Source organism: Camelus bactrianus, chromosome 27 (assembly GCF_048773025.1).
Source record: "Camelus bactrianus isolate YW-2024 breed Bactrian camel chromosome 27, ASM4877302v1, whole genome shotgun sequence".
NCBI lineage: Eukaryota > Metazoa > Chordata > Mammalia > Artiodactyla > Camelidae > Camelus > Camelus bactrianus.
The window spans coordinates 10,177,548-10,199,947 of record NC_133565.1 but is presented as its reverse complement, the minus strand read 5'-3'; the positions used below and the strand labels follow the sequence as shown (position 1 = coordinate 10,199,947).

The 22,400-nt window shown below is 42.9% G+C and overlaps 1 protein-coding gene across 13 annotated transcripts in view; it reads left to right on the top strand.

Annotated features, from left to right (window-relative positions):
• LOC123617716 (uncharacterized) overlaps positions 1-22,400 on the top strand; it is a 95,599-nt gene that overhangs the window by 37,835 nt on the left and 35,364 nt on the right. For 11 of the 13 annotated variants that reach the window (XM_074354295.1, XM_074354290.1, XM_074354294.1 and 8 more), the window contains 2 exons: positions 283-371; positions 746-884. The exons of the other annotated variants lie outside the window; for them this stretch is intronic. In XM_074354295.1, coding sequence (XP_074210396.1) covers positions 304-371; positions 746-884 — 207 coding nt within the window. In that variant the 5' untranslated portion in view covers positions 283-303. The remainder of the gene's footprint in view (positions 1-282; positions 372-745; positions 885-22,400) is intronic. 13 annotated transcript variants of the gene reach the window in all.

The following is a 22,400-nucleotide window of genomic DNA, read 5'->3' as shown; positions in this document are numbered from 1 at the left end:
TGGTCATGTTACTTAATAGCACATTTCTCAAGGCTTTTGGTGCATACCTCTAAATATTCTTTTGGCTTAAAAATATACGTGCTGATGGCTAAAAGAAAGCAAGTATGGATGACTTCTTTTGGTAGTTAGTGGTCTAGAAAAATGTGTTATTGGCTAAACTGGAGTTTGGGGTTAACACATGGGTTTAATCTGCATGTCTTTCTAAGTCCCTATTGGGGCAGTTAATTGAGAACTGAGTGTATCTTTGATTTCTCCTTATGTTGCCTTTTCTTTGAATCACAGAAGACATTCAGTGTCTGTTGAATGAGAAGAAATGAATGGTTGAAACCAGCTAACCTAGCTGCCTGGATTCGATGGGCGTCCTCGGTGTTGTCAGTTCTCATTTAGAGGCAGAGATGATGGAATCCTCTTGTCTGTCTCTCCATGACCTGTGCTGGAAAACTGAAGCTGCTTTTCCAGTTTCTCGCTCTTGCTCCTTGTCCTTTTGTGGCCAACCCAGTGCTACTACTTTTACTCCCTTGTTTTTATTGGCACCAACTTAGCTTCTGTAGAGACCAAGGCCCTAGTTGGCTAAGTTTGGCTAAGTGTGGATTTGGAGAGTTTTCACCTGCTTTTGTTTGTAGATAATTCAAAGTTTAAGGAAGTCAGTATTTTTCTCCTACTACAGAGCAGAAGCTCGGGGGAAGTGATAGCTTGACATGTGTAAGTAGACATACGAAATATGTGATGGCTTTTCTTTTCTCAGTGGTGAGAGGACTGGCCAGAAATGTCCAAGTGTACAATCCGTCCCAAACAGCTGGGACGTTGGCTGGACCCCGCCCCTGGCTGGTGCAGCAGCACCACGTGTGTGTGCTCCCCTGGCTGGCACGAGGCCCCTGGAACCTGTAAGTACTGTTGTCAGCTCAGAGCTGGGAGAAGAATTTTGTAGATTTTACGGCGCCTTCTGCTGTAGTTGCTGGTGCAGGGCAGTAGGTGAGTTGGTGTGGCCCTGGGTCACGTGCACACTCATTTCCTGATGAACTTAGTCTCATGTTTGTGTCATGCTTGGCAGCCTGTGAGAATGCAGGCCACAAACATGCCCGTGTACAATGCTTAAGTGATTGCTTTTGATGAATTAAATCGTAAGGGTATCAACTGTAGGATTAGAAAAAAAAATGCATTTGGGGAAAATGCAAATGCTGTATGAGTTATAGCACTTAGCTATATGAGTTAAAAAACCCCAGTAGTAAATGCAAATCATTCATAGGACTTGTCAGTATGGGCTTTTATTATAACACACACATCTTTGTTAGGAACCTACCTGAAAGTTTGCCTTCATTGACTCTTAACAGATTGCCAATCTACCTTGGTACTATTCCATTTTCTAAGTAGATTAAATAACACAGAGAGCAGAAATTACTAATTTGAGTAGGAAGAGTACAGAACACCTGAGGGAAAGTAAATTTACAAGAATACAAAAAGAAGCAGGGACCATGAACAAAGATAAACACAAGTTGAGCCTGTCCGAATGTTGATTTGCATCCTGTGTGTGGCAGGACGTGTTCAGACATTGCCTTTATCCATCGCATGGAGCAGCTATTTTAATAGAAAAACCTCTCCCCAAGAAGTGTATTTTATGTGTACATGCCTCTAACATTCGGGATGCTTTGGGGTCACTGTCGTAAGCCATGGATGTTGTATGTGAGAACCTTCCCCAGGAACCTAAATGGGAGGTTGCTGAAGTTGCTAAGGGTCAAGTGTGAGCTCACACTTAATGGAGAGGGAATTTATGAGGGTAAATTACATCTAACGCTGTGGCCTGGGCAGATCTCACAAGGTAGCACAGAGGTTGGCTTCTGCTGTGTCTGGGCTCAGCCCTTTACTATAAATGTTACTATGCTGACTAATAAAAGACTCGGTAAGCATTTGGGTTGTCGACAGACAGAATTTGTCAGGTCCTCCCCTCCAGATTGTGGTGCCAGGAAACACCCACACGGGGCACTTGGAGCAGCTGATTCCAGAACATCATTGCCCTCCACTTGGATGGAGGGGGCATCCCAGCCCCGCCCAGGGCACCAACACATGGGGCTGAAATCCTTTCCACCCAATTCCCTTGTGATTCAGTGAGAAAGGCTGGACAGCTGTGTGGTGAGGGAGGGGTGCTGAGAGCTGCCTCCACCTTGCGCAGGTGAGAGGAGGGTTGGCGCCTACTTCTGCCCGGGTTCCCCACGTTCTCATTCAGGTTGAAGGCCCTCTGGGGCTGAGTGAGTGTCACTGGGCCGTTTTCTCATCTGGGACCTTTGTTAAGGAGGTTCCTTCCCTTCTCCTGCCCTGCGGTGGGTCTTCTCACCAACTGGGCACTTTTGAAATGTGAGAGCTTGGCCTCTCTTTCATTCAACAGGAAGTGGTCACAGTAGTTGAAACCCCTTTTCTCTCCCAGTCTGTACATTTAGGTTCCAACCTAGTCTTTGTCCCTGAAAGATCAGCACGTAACCATAGCTCTGAATGGAACACTTTATTTTTAAACAATTTTTTCATTCAGTTATAGTCAGTTTACAGTGTCAATTTCCAGTGTACAGCACGATTTTTCAGTTATACATGAACATACATAATATTCGTTGTCACATTCTTTTTCGCTGTGAGCTACCACAAGATCTTGTATTTCTTTCCCTGTGCTATACAGTATAACCTTGTTTAATCTATTCTACATATGCCTCAGTATCTACAAATTTCAAACTCCCAGTCTGTCCCTACCCACCCCTCTCCCCTTTGGCAACCACAAGTTTGTATTCTATGTCTGTGAGTCTGTTTCTGTTTTGTATGTATGTTTTTTTCCCCGGATTTCACATATGAGTGATCTCATACGGTATTTTTCTTTTTTTCTGGCTCAGTTCACTTAGAATGACATTCTCCAGGAGCAGCCGCGTTGCTGCAAATGGTGTTATGTTGTCATGTTTTATGGCTGAATAGTATTCCATATTGTAGAAATAAACCGCATCTTCTTTATCCAGTCATCTGTCGATGGACATTTAGGCTGTTTCCATGTCTTGGCTATTGTAAATAGTGCTGCTATGAACACAGGGGTGCAGGTGCCTTTTTGAAGTAGGGTTCCTTCTGGTTATATGCCCAGGAGCGGGATTATTGGGTCATATGGTAAGTGTATTCCTAGTCTTTTGAGGAATCTCCATACTGTTTTCCACAGTGGCTGCACCAGCAGTGTAGGAGGGTTCCCTTTTCTCCACAGCCTCTCCAGCATTTGTCATTTGTGGACTTTTGAATGATGGCCATTCTGGCTGGTGTGAGGCGATATCATTGTAGTTTTGATTTGCACTTCTCTGATAATTAGTGATAATGAGCATTTTTTCATGTACCTGTTGATCATTTATATTTCTTCCTTGGAGAATTGATTGTTTAGGTCTTTGCCCAATTTTGGATTGGGTTGTTTGGTTTTTTCTTAAGTCATATGAGCTGTTTATATATTCTGGTGATCAAGTCTTTGTCAGTTTCATCTTCTCCAAAAATTTTCTCCCATTCTGTAGGTTGTCATTTTGTTTTGTTCATGGTTTCCTTTGCTGTGCAGAAGTTTGTACGTCTAATTAGGTCCCATTTGTTTATTCTTGCTTTTATTTCTATTTCTTGGGTAGACTGCTTGAGGAGAATATTTTTGAGATGTATGTGAGACAATGTTTTGCCTATATTTTCTTCTAGGAGGTTTATTGTATCTTGTCTTATGTTTAAGTCTTTGATCCATTTTGAGTTTATTTTTGTGTATGGTGTAAGGGAGTGTTCTAGCTTCATGATTTACATGCTTCTGTCCAGTTTTCCCAACACCATTTGCTGAAGAGACTGTCTTTATTCCATTGTATATTCTTGCCTCCTTTGTCGAAGATCACTTGACCAAAAGTTTGTGGGTTCATTTGTGGGCTCTGTTCTGATACTCATTCATTTGAACATTTTGTAACATGTTGCCTGGTTGGAGGATGAAGTTAAGCTTTCTTTAGGAAGTACTGTGATGACAGTTGAGTCTTGTCTCTTGTGTGACAGTATGATAGTGTGTCCTGTGCTACTCTCATGTGACAGTCACATTTTGTATGACTTTTTCTGACCTGGCCAATCAGAATCCTCCCCAGCTTGGGGGTGGTGACTTGGGGCTATGCTTGGCAGTGCAGTGGGGGCCAAGACTGAGGCAGGAGACCTGGAGCCCCCACTGGAAGTCCTGGGCCTGGGACCCTCCCCCACATCAGGGGGTGCTGTTACCTCCCTGGTGGTCCTGCCTCCTGGCATCTTGTCCTGGGGCCCTGCTGGGATCCTCTCACCTGGCCCTGCATCAGGAGAGTTACCTTTCAGGAGTTCTGTCAGGCCTCTTGGGCTTATTTTTCCTCGTATGGTCTGCTCACTTTCCTGTTGGTTCTTTGTGCTTTTCTTATACTGATCTGAAGACTTATTTTTAAAATTTCTATTACCCAGAGCCCCTGGGCTCAGAGGCGCTGGACATCTGACTAGGGCCAGTAGCGTGCGAGTGCCAGCTATACAGGGAGGCCGATATTGGGCCCCTGCCTGGCCTGTGCACAGTGCCCTGCAGCCTGGGCTGGACCCAGCCTGGCTGGGGAGGACTCACGGCCCCTGAGGAGAGGGCAGACCAGGTGCAACAAGGCGTAAAGCATTATTTTTTAATGTTGTGCAAGTTAATCTTTTATTGATTCTTTTCTCCTGTGGATACTCATTTCCTGGTCTGCTGTTTGCAGGTTAATTTTATTTTGTTTCTTGCTTACAGGCAGAAAAATTTGCTTGATTTTATACTGATCCTCAATCCAATAACCATGCTTTAATTCATTAATTATAAATGTCTTTGGATTGTGGTGGATTTTCCATGCATATGATAATGCCATGCACATAAATGACCGTTTTCTTGCTTAAAATTTGATCTTTATGCCTATTTTATTGTTGTTGTTATTGCATTATCATCCTGACTGTCTTCAGTACATATTGAATAGAAGGGGTGAAAGCTGGCATCTGGTTCCAGTTACAGGGAAAACTCTTTCAATATTTGCTCATTAATTATATCATTTGTTATTGTTACTGAGTCCAAACTCATTCTGCTCAGTGCACAACAGGCCAATAACTCAGAAGACAAGGCGTTGGGGCAATGAATAGTGACTTTATTCGGAAAGTTGGCTGACCCAGAAGATGGTAGACTGATGTCCTGGAGAACCATCTTCTGCAAGTCAGAATTCAGGCTCCTTTTATACTAAAAAGAAGAGGGGGAATTCTTGGTTGTTGCAAACTTTTTGGTGTAGGAATTCTTTGTTCTTGGAATCCTGTGTTCTTGCAGCTGTCCCTGTGGGTCAGATTGTGGTGTTTCTGTAAACCTCCGATGAAACAAATGTTATTTTCTGTATTGCAACTTACTATCTTTATATAAATGGAAACATGGTAATATCCTTAAAGGTCAGAACCTTGAGAATAGGCTCTCCTATACATTTCAGGCTATTGGCAACATTATTTTATAAAGGTGCAGAGCCAGCAAGAGGAAGCCTAATAAACCGTGCAGGGTTAAGTCAAAGGAACAGATGTAACATGGAGTCAGATTTGTTCTTTTCTATTCCATTATCAGTTCACTTAGATAATCAGATTCAGGAAGTTGCTTTCTTTCCTTTTTGTTTTCTTTATGGTTCGTGGTGTTCCGAGTGTGTTTCTTCCTGTCTGGATTCTAAACATTACTGGACTCATCACGCTCAATCATGTTAGATTCATTGTTCTGTTTCCTTCCTCTGCACCTTGCTTTGCATTTCTGTCTAGTAAAAAGCCAGTTTTCAGTCTATTTCTTCCCAGAGAATTTGAACAATGCTGTTAATGGAATTTCTGTTGGTAAAGAAAGAAAGATGGCAATCTTTACTAGAGATCTTCTACTGCAGGGGGAGGAGTAACTACAACTGAAGTGACCTGGGGTAATTGCAGCCTCCTGCAGGACCTGCCTGCACGGTTTCAGGTTTCTGTAAAGCAGAATGGAATTGTCACTTTTGTTTCTGAACAAAAGGCGAGAACTTGCCGTCTTTTTATGTTTCTCTCCTGTGCTGTTTGCATTTTCTTGGACTGCTGAGTGTGTGATTTCAGTACTTGGGCACCTGGACTCTGAAACTTAACGTCTCGTGCAGGATGCCTTCTCTTTATTCCCACGTTGCTCATCCTAAAGTGCTTGTGCTGACTCATCAGGATGGGGTGTTAGACTGGACATACCTTACTGTGCTGTGGAGTAAGCCCACCCCCTGCCACCCCCACCGTCCTCACCCACTCCGGAAATAGCAAGAATAAGTCCCAAAGTATATTTTTGTTACAGAACCACATTTTATAGAGAGTTGCTCAGAGTTCATAATAGCAGCCCTCTTCTATGTAGCAAAACAAAACACACACATCAAACCCTCAACAGTTAATGAGCTGATTCTGCATGTGCTGTACTTTAAGTTTCACTTAGGCATCTTCCTGCTAAATAAAAATATCTAAGAACAATGGAGTGTCTAATTTTTATCTTGTGTGGAGACCAGAGCTACCCTGTGCTGATGCTCTTACCAGGCTGCTGTGGCTGGTGCTGCCACCACGCTGTGACCACTGCCTGTCTTCCTGGTTTTTATTCATCTTATTACAGTTTTCAAAGCATCATTAACCCTGTTCTTTCTCAGTACAGCTTTGCAGGATAAGCAATGCAGGTTTTCATATCCTAAGTTTTATATGTAAATGAAAATTGAAGGTCAGAGACTTGAAGTGGCTGGAATCAGAACTGATTAAGTAGTAAGATGTAGTCTAGTTAGGATGAAGGTCTGTGCACTTTTGTTTTGGTTCCAAGACAGGTCTGAGTCCTGGCTCTGCCTCTTGCTGTCTTGGGAAAAATTGCTTAACTTCTCCAAGCCACAGTTTCATTCTTTGTAAAATTACCTGTGGAACAGATCTTTTTACAATTGATTGTCTTATAAGTGAGATAATGTGAATTAAGCTCTTAACACAATGATCACCAAAGGATGTACCTAAGGTTACCATAATTATTACTGTTGTTGCTGCTGCTGCTGTTGTTATTGTTACTACTAATGTTGCTAAATGTTCAAATTATCCCAAATATATCCTTTTACAAATTGCATAGCAGTTTGGTTTGTTTGTTTTTATTGAGATATAATAGACATACAACTTTATATTAGGTTCTGGTAAACAATGTAGTAATTGATTTGTATATATATTGTGAAGTGATTACCACAGTGAATTTACTGGACTTCCATCATTATATATATTTACACATTTTTTCCTTGTGATAAGATTCTACTCCCTTAGTAATATCAAATATTTTATGTGGTATTATTACTTACAGTCACCACAGTGTATGTGTCATGACCCCATGTTATTTATTTTGTAAATGGAAGTTTATGTCTTTTGGCCGCGTTCACCAGTATTGCCCCCCTCCTCCTCCCCACACCTGGCAACCACCAGTCTGTTCTCTGTATCTGTGAGCTTGTTTTTGGTTTTGTCTTAGTTCCCACCTGTAAGTGAAACCATGCATGTTTCTCTGTCTAATTTATTTCATTTAGCATAATGCCCTCAGGGTCAATCCACATTGATGCAAATAGCAAGATTTCATTCTTTCTAATGACTCAATAGTGTTTTGTTAGATATATACAGGCATACCAGATTTTCTTCATCCATTTCATCCACTGATGGACACTTCAGTTGTTTCTGCATCTTGATTATTGCAATTAATGCTGCAGTGAAGATGGGCCTGCAGATCTCCTCTCAAATTAGTGTTTTCATTTCTTTCAGGGAAATAAGAATGGAATTGCTGGGTCATATTGTAGCCCTATGCTTAATATTTTGGGAAACTTCCATGTGGTTTTATATTGTGGCTCCTCTAATTTATATTCCCAACAGTCACAGGGTCCCTTTTCTCCATGTCTTCCCAACACTTGTTACATCTTGTCTTTTTGATAGCAGCCATCCTAACACATGGGAGGTGATACCTTGTTGTGGTATTGATTTGTTTCCCTGATGACTAGTGATATTGATCCTTTTCATGTTTTAATCAGATTGGGGTTTTTTGTTTTGTTGTTACTGAGTTGTAGGAGCTTTTTAATATATTTTGTATATCAGCCCCTTTTCGGTTGTATTGTTTGCATTTCTCTTCTCCCGTTCAGTAAGGTATTTTTTCATGTTTTTTAATTTCCTTTGTTGTGCAGGAGCTTTTTAGTTTGATACAATCGCACATGCTTATCTTTAGTTTTGTTTCCTTTGCTTTTGGTGTCAAATCCAAAAGCTCATCACCAAGATTGATGTCAGGGAGCTTACTGCCTATGATTTCTTATAGTAGTTTTATGGTTTCAGATCTTACATTCAAGTCCTTCATGCATTTTGAGTTGAATTTGGGGTATGGTAATAAGATAGGGGTCCATTTTCATTCTTTTGCACATAGCTATCCAGGTTTCCCCACACCACTTAGTGAAGAAACTGTGTTTTCCCCATTGTATATTTTTGACTCCCTTGTAAATTATTGATGATATGCACGGGTTTATTGATGAGCTGTATTCTGTTCCATTGATACACGTGTCTGTTTCCAAGCCAACGCCAGACTGTTTTGATTATTTTCACTTTGTCATGGAAGTTGCTTTCTTTTACAGTTTTGCTAAGAGTTATTTTCATGACTGATTGATGAAGTTTATTAAATGCCTTTTTATATTTATCCTACTTAATCATTATTTTACCATTGCTTTTCTGCTAATGGGATAATTTAGTTATTTTTGAATCTTGACTAGTATTGCATTTTCCAGTATAGTCTACTATTATTGTTATGTTTACATAATGGCTTAATTATACTTCATTTGAATATGTACAGCATAGTTCTTTAGTTACATATATTATACATATATATTCCTCTTCATATTCTTTTTCACTGTGGTTTATTACAGGATATTGAAAAGGTTTTCCTGTGCTATACAGAAAGACCTTGTTTTTTTTATTTATTTTATATGTAGTAGTTTGTATCTATTGTTGTTTGTATCTGCTCATCCCAAACATCTAATGTATCTTCCTTCTTGCTTTCCACCTGGTAATCATAAGTTTTTTTTTTTGTCTCTGAGTCTGTTCTGTTTCGTAAATAAGTTCACTTGTGGCATGTTTTAAATTCCACATATAAATGATATAATGTATTTATTTTTCTGTAACCAGCTTACTTAGTGTAATCTCTAGGTCCATGCATGTTGCTGCAAATAGTATCATTTCATTCTTTTTTTTATGGCTGAGTATACTATTCTAGTGTGTTTGTGTATAAAATGTATGTATATGTAAAACAGTTCTTCTTTATCCATTTACCTGACAAGGGACATGTGGGTTGCTTCCCTGACTTGGCTGCTGTAAATAATGTTGAACATTGGGATGCATATATCCTTTTAATTTAGTGCTTTTTCTCTGGATAAGTCCAAGAATGGGATTGTTGGATCACATGGTAGCTCTACTTTTAGTTTTTTAAGGAAGCTCCATGCTGTTTTTCATAATAGTTGTACCAATTTGCAGTACCACCAGCAGTGTAGGAGAATTCCCTTTTCCCAGTATCTCCAGCATTTGTTATTTGTAGACATTTTAATGATGGCCATTCTGACTGGTGTGAAGTGATATCTCATTGTAGTTTTGATGTGAATTTCTCTGATAATTAGCAATGTTCAGCATCTTTTCATACGCCTGTTGGCCATTTGTAGTTTTCTTTGGAGAAATGACTGTTTAGGTCTTCAGCCTATTTTGGGGTTTGAGTCATCTGTTTTGTTGTTGTTACTGAGTTTTATGTGCTGTTTGTGTATTTTGGAAATTAAGCCCTTTTTGGTCACATTGTTTGCAAATATTTTCTTCAGTTTCATAGTTTGTCTTTTCATTTTCTTTATGGTTTGATGGTTTGCTTTGCTGTGTAAAAACTTACAAGTTTGATTAGGTCCCATCTGTTTATTTGTGCTTTTATTTCTTGCCTTGGGAGACTGACCTAAGAACACATTGCTATAATTTATGTCAGAGAAAGTTTTGCCTGTGTTCTATTCTAGGAGTTTTATGGTGTTATGTCTTATATTTCAATCTTGAAGCCATTTTGAGTTTATTTTTTATGTATGGTGTGAGGGAGTGTCCTAACTTCATTCATTTACATGCTGCTATCCAGTTTTCCCAACACCACTTGCTGAAGAGACTGCCTTTTCTCCACTGTGTATCTTGCCTCCTTTGCCGAAGATGAACTGTAGGTCTGTGTGTTTATTTCTGGGCTCTCTATTCTGTTCCATTGATCCAACACCACACTGTTCTGATTACTGTAGCTCTGCAGTATTGTCTGAAGTTTGGAGGATCATTCCTCTAGCTTTATTCTTTTTCTTCAGTAATGCTTTGGCAATTCTACATCTTTTATGATTCCATATAAATTTTAGGATTATTTGCTCTAGTTCTGTGAAAAATGTCCTGGGTAACCTGATAGGGATTGCGTTAACTCTGTAGATTGCCTTGGACAGTATGGCCATTTTAATAATATTAATTCTTCCAATCCAAGAATATAGGATCTCTTTCCATTTCTTTAAGTCATCTTTCATTTCTTTAATCAATGTTTTGTAGTTCTTCATGTATAAGTCTTTCACCTGCTTGGCCAAATTTTTTCCTAAGTATTTTATTGTTTTGGATATGATTTTTTTTTAACTTTCTTTTCCTACCATTTCATTGTTAATGTAAAGAAATGCAGACTTATTTGTGTATGTTAATCTTCTATCTTTCTGCTTTGCCAAGTGTTTTTGTAGTCCTTCTCTGTCTTTCTTCCTTCATATTCTTCTCTTATGGTTAGTTGATTTTCTTTATTGTTACATTTGTGTTTCTCTAGTTTGTTTTTGCACATCTAATGTAGGTTTTTGATTTATGGTTACCATGAAGTTCATATACTTTGCTCCATTACAATATCTGATTGTCTTAAAGTGATTGTCATTTAAGGTCATATAAGTTCTAAATGATCTCCTGTTTTACTCCCCCACCCTTTTTTTTTGTTTTTGATTTCATATTTTACATCTTCATATGGTTCATGTAAGTGTTTACTGTAATTATAGTTGCTTTTACAATTTTTGTTTTTGCCCTTAAAGTGGGATTTTCCCCTTCACACAAGTTCTTATGTCTTACTCTGTTTCACATAAAGAAAACCTTTTAATACATCTTGTAAGGTCAGTTTAGGATTGAAGAACTCTTAGTTTTTGCTCATCTGAGAAGCTCTTTAACTGTCTTTCAATTGTGATTAATCTTTGCTGAGTAGGTAGCCTCAGTTCTAGGTTTTTCCTTTTAAGTAATTTAAATATATCGTGACAGTTCCTTCTGGCCTGCAATGACTCTGTTGAAAAACAGCTGATTGGCCTCCATGACCTCTCCTCACAACTGCAATGAAACAACTGACTGCTAAACAAACATCAAATAAAAGACTGGAACCTAGCAAAAAAGATCTTCAACTGGAAATATAAAAAGGGAGCCACAGCAGGACGGTGTGAGAGGCATTCTCATGATATAATCAGGCCCCATACCCCTCAGGGTCTGTGAACCAGAAGCTGAAGAATAAATCACAGAGACCCTTCCACCGGACTGAGTTCTAAACCCCACGTCAGGTTCTGCAGCCCAGGATTCCATCATTGGGAGGTGGAGGAGACCCCAGGACATCTGGTTTTGAAGGCCAGTGGGGCTTAGCTCTAGGAGCTACACAGGACTGGGGGGAAACAGACTTCATTCTCTTGGGAAGCATACACACAATCTCATGTGTGTCAGGTTCAAGGGCAGAGGTAGTGATTTCATAGGAACCTGGGCCAGACCTGCCTGTTGGCTTTGGAAGGTCTCCTGGGGACATAGAGGACATCTGTGGCTCACCCAGGGGACATAAAAGCTGGTAGAAGACATTCTGGGAGTGTTCATCTACACGAGCTTTCCTGGAGGCTGACATCTTGATTGGATTGTTAGAACCAAGACCAGCCGCACCCAACAGCCTGTAGGGAAGCCTCAGGCCAAATGACATACAGGGTGGGAACACAGCCCCACCCATCAGCAGACTTCCTGAACCACAAAGGCTTCTGAACAGGGCTCTACCCACCAGAGGTCCAGGACCGAGCTTCACCCAGCAGTGGGCAGGCACTGGCTCCCCCAGCCAGGAAACCTGCATAAGCCTCTAGGTCCAGCCTCATCCACCAGGGAGCAGATACCAGAAAGAAGGAAACAACAATCCCAAAACCTGTGGAAGGAATCCACACACAAGCCAGATTCCACACTGGGACTGGCTGGACCTTGGCCCTTGGGTGACAAGAGAGGAGCATACTACTGGGACACATAGGACATCTGCCACAGAACGCTGCTTCTTCAAGGTCAAGAAATGTAACTAAACTACCTAAAAATACATACAGAATGACAGAATGAGGCAGCAGACAATATCTCCCAGGCCAAGGCACAAAGATAAAATCCCAGAAGAAGAAATCAGTGATGAGACAGGCAATTTTTCTGAGAAAGTTTTTAAAGTGATGATGGTGAAGATGTTTAGAGAACTGAGGAGTACAGATGCACAGAGCAAAATTTTTAGCAAAAAGTTGGAAAATAGAATACCCAAATGGTTGAAGAATAAAATCACTGAAATGACTTTAATGATCTAACACACTAGAAGGAACCAAGAATAGACTAAATGAAGCAGAACTGATGTGAGCTAGAAGACAAATTAGTGGAAATCACTACTGCAGAACAGAAAAAAAATGAAAAGGAATGAAGACAGTTTAAGAGAACCCTGGGACAACATGGAGCACACTAATATTCACATTATAGGGGTCCCTGAAAGAGGAGAGAGAGAGAAAGGACCTGAGGTAAATTTTGGTGAGATAATAACCAAAAACTTTCCCAGCTTGGGAAAGGAAACAGTCACCCAAGTCCTGGATCAACACAAAGAGGAACACACTAAGAAGGCACGTAGTCGTCAAATTGGCAAAAATTAAGAATAAGGAGAAGATGTTAAAATCAGCAAGAGAAAAGCAACAAAAGAACACACAAGGGAACTCACATAAGGTTATCAGCTGATTTCTCAGCAGAAAGTCTACAGACCAGAAGGGAGCAGCACGACATATTTAAAGTGATAAGAAGAGAAAAATGTACAATGAAGAATACTCTATCCTGAAAGGCTCATGTTCAGACTTATGCAGAAATCAAAAGCTTCACAGATAGACAAAAGCTTAAAAGAATTCAGCACCTCCAAACCAGCTTTACAGCATATGTTAAAGGAACTTCTCTAGTCATCAAACCACAAGAAAAGACAACAAAAAAGAAAAAAGCAGGAAAGAAAAAAAAAAAAAAAAGACATATACTAGATTGTTTTGGCTATTAGGGGTTTTTTATTGTTCCACATAAATTTTGGAATTGTTTGTTCTCGTTCTGTGAAAAATGCCTTGAGTGTTGACAGGGGTTGCATTGGATCTGTAGATTTCTTTGGGTAGATGGCCATTTTGATAATGTCGCTTCCAATCCAAGAGCATAAGATTATCTTTCCATTTCTTTGTATCATCTTCAGTTTCCTTCATCGGTGTTTTACAGTTTTCAGAATATACGTAACCTCCTTGATTAAGTTTATTTCTAGGTATTTTGTTTGTTTTGATGCAATGGAAATGTTTATGCCAGTTCTAAAATTCTGGGTTTTGAAGTTAAAAATGAATGAAGGCCAAAAAAGGAAAAATACACTTCTCTCTTATGGGTGAATTGTATTCCATTACCTACATATGGTGAATCTCCTTTATCCATTCATCTGTTGATGTGTACTTGGGATGCTTTCATGTCTTGGCAATTGTAAATAGTGTTGCTGTTAATAGTGGGATGCGTGTATCTTTTTGAATTTTTATTGTGTTTGGTTTTATTCCTTTAATAACTACATAAGTTTAAAAAGCTAAAGCTCTAAACAGTCTTAGAGACAATGAACAGTGCATATATGTAAACTTTAAAAATATGTGCAGTAAAGACAGCTGATAGACTCATGAGGGATTTCCTTTTCTGTGACACTTTCCTTTTTTCTTGCTGCCTTTGGAATTCTATCATTGTCTTTAAATTTTGCTTTTTGAATGATGATATGTCTTGATGTGAGTCTGTCTCAGTTGATCCTGTTTGAGACTCTCTGATTCCTGTGCCTGGATATTCGTTTCCTTCTTCAGATTAGGGAAGTTTTCAGCCTTAATTTTATCCAATGTTTTCTCAGCCTTTCTCTCTCTCCCTTCAGGGGCCCCTGTAATGTGAGTCTTACTATGCTTGATGCTGTCTCAGAAGTGCCTTAAACTCATGTAGCAGGCCTTTTCTTCTTGCTTTTTTGATTGGGTGTTTTTCATTCTGTCTTCCGGATTGCTAATGGATCATCTGCATTGTCTAATCTTCTGTACTACCTGCAGTTCTGCTCTGATTGGTTCTTTTTTATATTTTCTAGTTCTTTTTGAAAATTCTCCCTGTGCTCATCTGTCCTTTTTCCCAGTTCAGTTATCATTCTTGTTGCTATTGCTTTGACCTCTGTCAGGTAAATTATTTATTTCTTTTCATTATGTTTGTTTTGTTATTCTTTCATTTAAAACATGTTCTTGTCTCATTTTAACTTTCTGTATTTCTGTGAAATTAGGTGAAACAGGTACCTACCCCAGAATGACAGGTGTCCTTGTGTGAGAGCACTCCTGTGCAGTCTTCTGTGCCCAGCGGGCTTGTTGGGAAGAGCTGGACCTGAAGTGATCCTGGGCTGCCCTCTTCCCCCGGGACGTGCTGGCAGCCGCTGAAGTGGGGCGGCAGGCCTGGAGTCAGAGGGACTGGAGCCAGTTCCAGGTTGAAGCAGGGGCTTCTCCTCTGCTCAGTGACTGTTCCAGCCCTATCAGGGGTGGCACTGGGTCCCATGGGGCTGGAGCAGGATCTCTGTGGGAGTGGGGTTCTCCTGGGTGTGGTGGCAGTCTCTGCTTTGGTTTGGGATGTGGCTGAGGCCTGAGGGCTTGCAGTGGCCCTTCTGTACTGGTTTTACCTTTTCCCCAGTGTGCACACCTTGGCTAGAGGGTGGGTCGGGGCCAGAGAGATTGGGGCCGCACCACTGAGCTGGCCCCACCCTGTCAGGCGTGCACAGGAAAGTGAGTTCTGGGGATGGCAGGCCCTGCCCTGGTGCTGGTGCTGTTCCCTGCAGAGTGTGTGCGGGGACACTAGCTGGCCGTGACTGCCGGCCGCCTTCTCAGAGGCAGGGCCGCACCCAGGCCAGCGCCACTTTCTCCCACGGTGTGCACGCTCACTGGCAGTGGGGGCCTCCGCCTGAGTGGGGAGCAGCACCAGAACACGGAGGGCGGGAGCAGGAGCCTGGGGGAGTCCGGGGGGTCCCCCTGAGCCAACCCTGCCAGCCGACTGGAGCCCCAGGCAGTGTTCAGCCTACTGTGTCCCTGCCGTGACGGGGAGTCAGCGGGTCTCTGCACAGGCTCTTCAAGAGCAGTGGCTCCGTGTCTTACAGCGCCCCAGCAAGCTCGCTGGTTTTCACCCCAGATGAGGGGGCTCCTCGTCCCGGTGCTGAACCCCGTGCCTGGGTGCCTGACACATGCTTCAGACCAGGACATAAGGCGTGGGTTGTTGTCAGGGCTGGAGCACCGCTGTGACACCATGCTGTCTGAGCACAGATGCCCACAGCTCCTGCTGTGTGTGGCTGGTGGGGAGCCCTGCAGGGAGCGGCTGTACGTCTGTCCGGCACAGACAGATGGGGCTTGTTATGATCATTCCTCATAAAGATAGTATAAGGACAGGACATACCATCTGGTTTTCCAAGGGATTGAATATTATAATGTGTGATGTGCCCCAGCTGCCTAGTGTGAGCAGCATGACTGCAGGTGCTCTGGGTCCAGGAATGCAAACTCCAGTTATGCCCTTGGGAACCAAAGGAGCAGGTCCTAAAGGGGTCTGCTTACTGTAAATGTTCTTACACGTGTCAGTCATAGGGAAACACCAGATTAGGAAATGGATGCTGCCTGAGTTTAGTGTTGAATTATTATGAAGTGTTAAGGAACCTACAAGATTCTGGGTAAAAATTAGTGCAGTGACAAGTGGAAGTGATCCAAGGAGTACATACAGTAAGAAACAGAGTCCTGAATTTAATCATCTTGTCTGATTTTCTCAGTGGGTAGTAAATAATTAGGGTTTTGACTCATGTTGTTTTGATTAAAACTCTAGAATGTGGTCAGTTGTGAAGTGTGAAAGTCTAAGGATGTTTGTAGTATGGGTACTTGTGATGATACAGTTTCGGGGGTTAATGATTGCTGGGATGGATGAAATCGGCTGGCTGTGTGTGCTGGTGGAAGAAGAGACGTTGATGCAAGTGGAGGCACTAACAGAGAGGAGGCTAGTGAAAAGTGGAGGCTGTGTCAGTTGATTCAGGAACAATAAGCTGATAAGTCTGGTTAATAGGCCATAAGGTTTAGTGTTAATTCAGAGGATATAATTTTTGATAATCCTGTTAATTGTATTACTATAATGTTTGGAATAATGAGTTTTAGCCTTGAAGAAGGTTAAGATTTTGTACATAATCAGTACCGCAGGCGCTGGATCCCACAGCTATTAGTGACGGTCCCGGTGCAGCCGCACAGGCGGGGAGCACTGATGGCAGGTGTTATGCCAGCTCACGTAGAATGGGTGCTGAGTGTGGTGACAGCGGCTGTAATGAAAAATGATGATATTGTGCCATCTGAGCATAGTAATGGGGATGTTAAGTGTGATTTATATAATAGTGGCCATATAGGGTACTGTAAATGCAAAAAGGATAGTAATGTAGACTAGTGCCATTTGATAATTATGAAGTTAATTATAGTTTTATGAGTCAAAATGTTTTTGTTTAAAGTAATTATCATATGTTCATTCTAATCCTTTTAAATTCATTCATAGGCTAACCTTATGGCTACTAGTAATGCGATTACAGTTTGTGCCATGTGAAGAGTTTAGTTTTTAGGTTACTCTTGAGATGCTTAGGGTAAGGGTAGGAGGAGGGCAACTTTTAGGTCAAATAATAGGAAAGTAGTGACAACTGAGAGTTAAGTAAATGGAGAAGGTGGGCGTGCTGGCCCTACAGAGTCACATCCACACGTGTGTGGGCTTGATTTTTCTGGACACTTATTAGAGGAGGTCAGAGTGAGGTCAGGACAAGCTGTGAGTCTGGTAGTGTATTGGTGAGTGACGTCAGTGTAAGCTTTATTAGTGTTTCTCCAGTTACAGGAAAAGCTGTAGATTGGAAGTCAGTTGTTCTACTTAATACTAAAAGAATAAAATGCTCATCGATAGATAGCGATCTGTAGGAACAAAATCACACTTTACCTTACCTACAAAATGCACTATCAGGCCACTGACTGAAATCCAAAATAATTAGATGTATAGGGAAATTTTAGTTGGCATAGAAAGCACAGAACAAGAAAAGCAGAGCCAGTAATTTTGTGTAGTCAGTGGAAGCATTTAACCATGAAAACTACTGAGCCAGAAATTCCATCTGAAATTGTGAATTGTATATTCTTCTGACACTTGCAATAATATAAGTTCCTAGAAGAACTGTAATGAGTCAGACTTGAAGTATTGTTTATGATTTCTTTCTGTTAGATGATGGTGAGCACAAGTGAGGGGAACTTCAGAGGCTCATAGAACTGAAGTATTAAGAAGTCATTATGGGACTGTGTGTGTGCTCAGTGTGTTGTTAGGTGGTGTGAGCACATATCTTTGTCTTTTTTTCTGATCAGAAGGTAAGATGGTCATTTTAGGATCTATGTGCATTTATTTGCCTTTGTGTGTGTGTGTGTGTGCATGTGTGTGATGTGTGTTTGCATGTGTGTGTGTGTTGAGAGTTTGGTCATGAGGAGAAGCACTGTGAAATTACCCACCCTGTACTGAGAGCTGTAGGACCCCCTTCCCTGCTAAAAATGACCCTGCTCTTGTCACCACATCCCCACCCATGACAGCACTTCTTTGTAATGAATGTACGTAATGTCCTGTTTGTCATGGACCAATGCAGTGCATCCATTTATATAGTTCATTAAGTTACTTATATTTTAAATTAAATACTCACATGTATGATGGATTTTATGTTTTTACTCTTATTTACCTTGGTGCCTGAATTAATGATAGAAGACCCATTTCCTGAGACAAAGTTGACTTGCTGTTAAGAGTCAGGATCCCTCGTGAACACATCCTCACCGTTTGTCCTGACTGATGCATGACTTAATGTCATTGCAAGAGGAATTTCCCAAGGAAAAGCCAACAGTCTTCCTCAGAACCTCAGGGAGCAGGTCACAGGATGGGCTCCAGGTGGATCCCTTTCCAAGGTAGACCTTGGTTCAGGGTAAAGTTACAGTGCTCGCCAGCCCCGAGACCCTTAGGTGATTCACACCCCTTCTGTCTTCTCGTCCATAAAATGGATTATTGAGAATGTTGTGTAGTTGGAACACTGCACTTTGAATTTGGTCAGATGGCACATTTTATTGCTTAGTTTGAGACCTCAATACCTTTGACTGATGTTAATTGATTTATAGGGGGTCCCGACTCGTGAGAGTTGGAAGGAATTCTGGTTGACAGTAGGAGGAGACCCAGGGTCCCTGAAGCCTGCTCACCCTGGATGGGACTCAGTCCCTCCAGGCCAGGGGATCCTGGAGCCAGCACAGCGCCTGAAGCCCAGCTGTGGGACCAGGAAGGCCCAGCAGTGCGGTTGGAAACGCAGCCCCACTGGGTCTGTGAGGAGTCGGGGTCAACGCCCCACAGGGCAGGCTCTGGAGTTTCCTCCCCAGGGGCAGCCCATTCTCCTGGACGTCAGCCCCGACAGGGACAGACACAGAGGCTGGTACCAGCAGTCCCAAGAAAAATGGGACGTACCAGTCTTTGCAAGTACAGTGACCCCTGGGGAGCTCAGCTCCAGGGAGGTGATGCCAGGATTCCTGCCTTTTCTGCCCCCTCCACTCTGGGCCCCTTCCCAGAGTCAGGCCACCCTGGCCCTTTGTCCCCCACCATGCACTGTGGGCTGGCTCCCTCTTTCCTTCTTGCCTTGTCTTTTATCTGCTCTCCCTACCCTGTTCCCCCCTGTCACTGTCTGCCACTCTCTAGGACTTGACTTCCACCTCTCTCTGTCATGCACTGTCTCTCTCCCTGCCCGTCTCTCTCTGTCTCTCCCCCCAGGCCCTCAGGCCCTGGGCTCTGGTCCAGCCCTGTCCAGGGCCATAGGGCCGCACCTCTCCCAGCCCTCCCACCCTCACTGCCACATTTTGGCCCCGGCCCTGCTCACAGTGGAGGAGCCCGGTTACAGAGGCTGCTCCTGCTGGTACTTACTGCTTCACTGCTGTCCCCCCTCTTCCTGGGCAGCATAGTCATACCTTGACCTGTTGGTGGCCCTTGACCAGTTGGCCCAGCCTGGGCCCCAGAGCTGCTGCAGAGCTGGCCACCTGCCCCAGCTGGAAGGCGGGAGGGCCCTGTGGGGCTAAGGGGCTCCTGGGGGATTGGATTGAGGGACGTGTAAGGAGCCAGGTGTTTTCACCCAACTCCTCTTTGTCAATGGCAGAGCGTCCCAAACCACTGACTGCCCCCCTGCCCGTTTCTCACTTAGAGCCCTGGGCAGACTGTGGGAGCTCCTGAGACTTAGGAGCGAGCTGCTGCCCTCAGCACCCATCAGAGTTTGCCTGGAATTGGGGCTCCTGGGGGAAGCTGGCAGGGCTGGGGCCCAAAGCCTGGATGAGTGCGGGGCTCTCTCACTGGACTCTGGTGACCACTCCAGGCACCTCATCCCTTCCTCACTGTCAGCAGTTGGCCACTTCACGGGGACAGATATGAGGGTCTCTGTGACTCTTGAGACTGGCAGGCCCCGTGTGCTCAGTATTTCTTGATTGAGTGAACACAACCACCCCCCATATCTAGACACCAAGTCTTCCCACCACCCCAGAAGGGTTTCTCAGGCCCCCTCACAGCCAGTACTGCCCCAAAGCACAACTTTGCTTCTGTCCCACACGGGTAGTTTTTGCCTCCTTGAACCTGGGTGTACGTGAATCACCCAAATGCAGTGCAGGGGGTGTGACAATATATAATTATTTTTTATAGCTTTATATATCTTTGGCAAAAATCATAGGGCTTATTTTTATGCATGTAACATATGTACTTAAAATTAATGTGTCACCTACAGGTGTACTACAGATAAGGATGGCCACATGGGTGTGGCGATGTGATTAAGATGGTGTGCTGTTAAGATCTTCTCCGTCTTGTGGACGTTCTCTGCACTTTGTGTGCAGTGCTGAGCGAAGGGGAGTGAGGACCTCCCACCCTGCCTGAATATTTGACTCCTCTTGGTTCTGTCATTGTCTACCTAATATGTTTTTCAGCCACTGCCCAAGGGAAATCCTGGGAATTTGGAAAAGGAGGAGGGAGCATCCCAGAAGTAGAGGGCAGGGGACATCGGTTGTGCAGGACCAGAAAGCATATGGTCAGAAAAGTTTGCAGAGAGGACCCAGGGTTGGCTGGCAGTTGGTGGTGGGGGATCAGTTAGGCGGGGCACATTGTAAAAGTGAGGTCACCCAAAATGTCCACTGTGAGGTGCCAGGGGCAAAGGCAGGTGATTGGTCAAGAGAGGTCATAAAGCACTGGCATTGCTAAGGCAGCGTTCAGACAGGAAGGCTTGGAGGGAGGCGTCTCGTCCCCTCCAGCTGCTCCTGAGAGTCCGCTTGCCTGCTGTTTGTTTTCCTGACCTGCTGACCTCCTGACCTGACTGAACCCTCTTTCCTCCCCTCAAGAGCTTGATTGGCCCTCATCCTTTCTGTGACCCCCCTTCTTCTCCTCTCAAGTGCCCAACCCCTCTACCTGTCACACTCCCTCCCCACTCCATCCCCCACCCCCTCCCCTCCCCTCCCCTTCCCAACCCTCCCCTCCCCTCCCTTCCCCTCCCCCCCTCCTGCCTGGGGACCTGAGGGCCCTGAGCGGACCAGGACATGGAGGTGATGAGGATGTTCTGGTCCCACGTGCTGGGGTGCACTGGATATGAAAATGCAAATGTGAGTAAACATCGGGCATCAGGTGTCCTCCTTTTTCCTGGGCTCTTTCACACTGTGGTTAACTAGCTGCTTTCTCATGGGGTCCTTGATGGGAACGCATCGTTGGTGAAGCCCGAGGCTCTCAGGACAGGTCTCTTGACCAGTCTAGAGCGGCCCTGGCCACCGGCGTCCTCAAGCTCTGAGTCCTGTCAGGACCTCTTGGACCAAACAGCAGGTTGACAGGATGAAACCTGAAATAGTTACTTTATTGCATCAAAGAAGGAAGTGTGAACATCCTAAAAGCCATTGAGTTGTATGCCTAAAATGCGGGAATGGGGGGATTTTATCTCAGTAAAGCAGTTTTTTAAAAAGTGAGAAACTCTTCTTACTTACTACAAGTCATAGTGAGACTTGCTCCCGGAAAGCTTGTCAGGATCCTGCTTCAAGTTGTGTGTGTTCCGGTCCCGTCCCCGTGCGGTGCGCTGTCCTGTGCGTGCGCCCTTCCTGGTGGTGACGTTTGGCAGTCCTGGGAGCAGTGGGGTCTCAGCACTGGGTTGGTGCTGGTCTGTTAAACAGGGAAATGTCATCTGTGCTCTGTGCTTTCTGGTTTGTTAACTTACAGCAACTTTGTTTTCTTTGAAGTGTATTCTTTTCAGAAATTTTAATGTAACAAAAATACTCAATAGCCCTATAAATTTTAAAATATTTTTATTGAAGTATAGTCAGTTTACCATGTTGTCCATTTCTCGTGTACAACAGAATGCTTCAGTCATATGGGAAAATACATATATTCATTTCCATATTTTTTTTACCATAAATTACTACAAGATATTAAATAGAGTTCCCTGTGCTGTACAGTGTAAACTAGTTGTTGTCTACTTTATATAGATTAGTATCCATGAATCTCAAACTTCCAATTTTTCTCTTCCCACTCCCTTCTCCTCTGGTAACCATAAGTTTGTCTTCTATGCTGTAAGTCTGTTTCTGTTTTGTAAATAAGTTTGTCTTTTTTTTTTTTTTTTTTTGATTCCACATACAAGTGATATCATACGGTATTTTTCTTTTGCTTTCTGACTACTTCACTTAGAATGACATTCTCCAGGTCCATCCATTCCCTGTTACTGCAAATGGCATCATTTTACCATTTTTATGGCTGAGTAGTACTCCATTGTATGAAATATACCACAGCTGCTTTTTTTTTTACATTTTTTATTGAGTTATAGTCATTTTACAATATTGTGTCAAATTCTAGTGTAGAGCACAGTTTTTCAGTTATATATGAACATACATATATTCATTATCACAATTTTTTTTTCTCTGTGAACTACCATAAGATCTTGTATATATTTCCCTCTGCTATACAGTATAATCTTGTTTATTCTGCATGTGCCTGTCGGTATC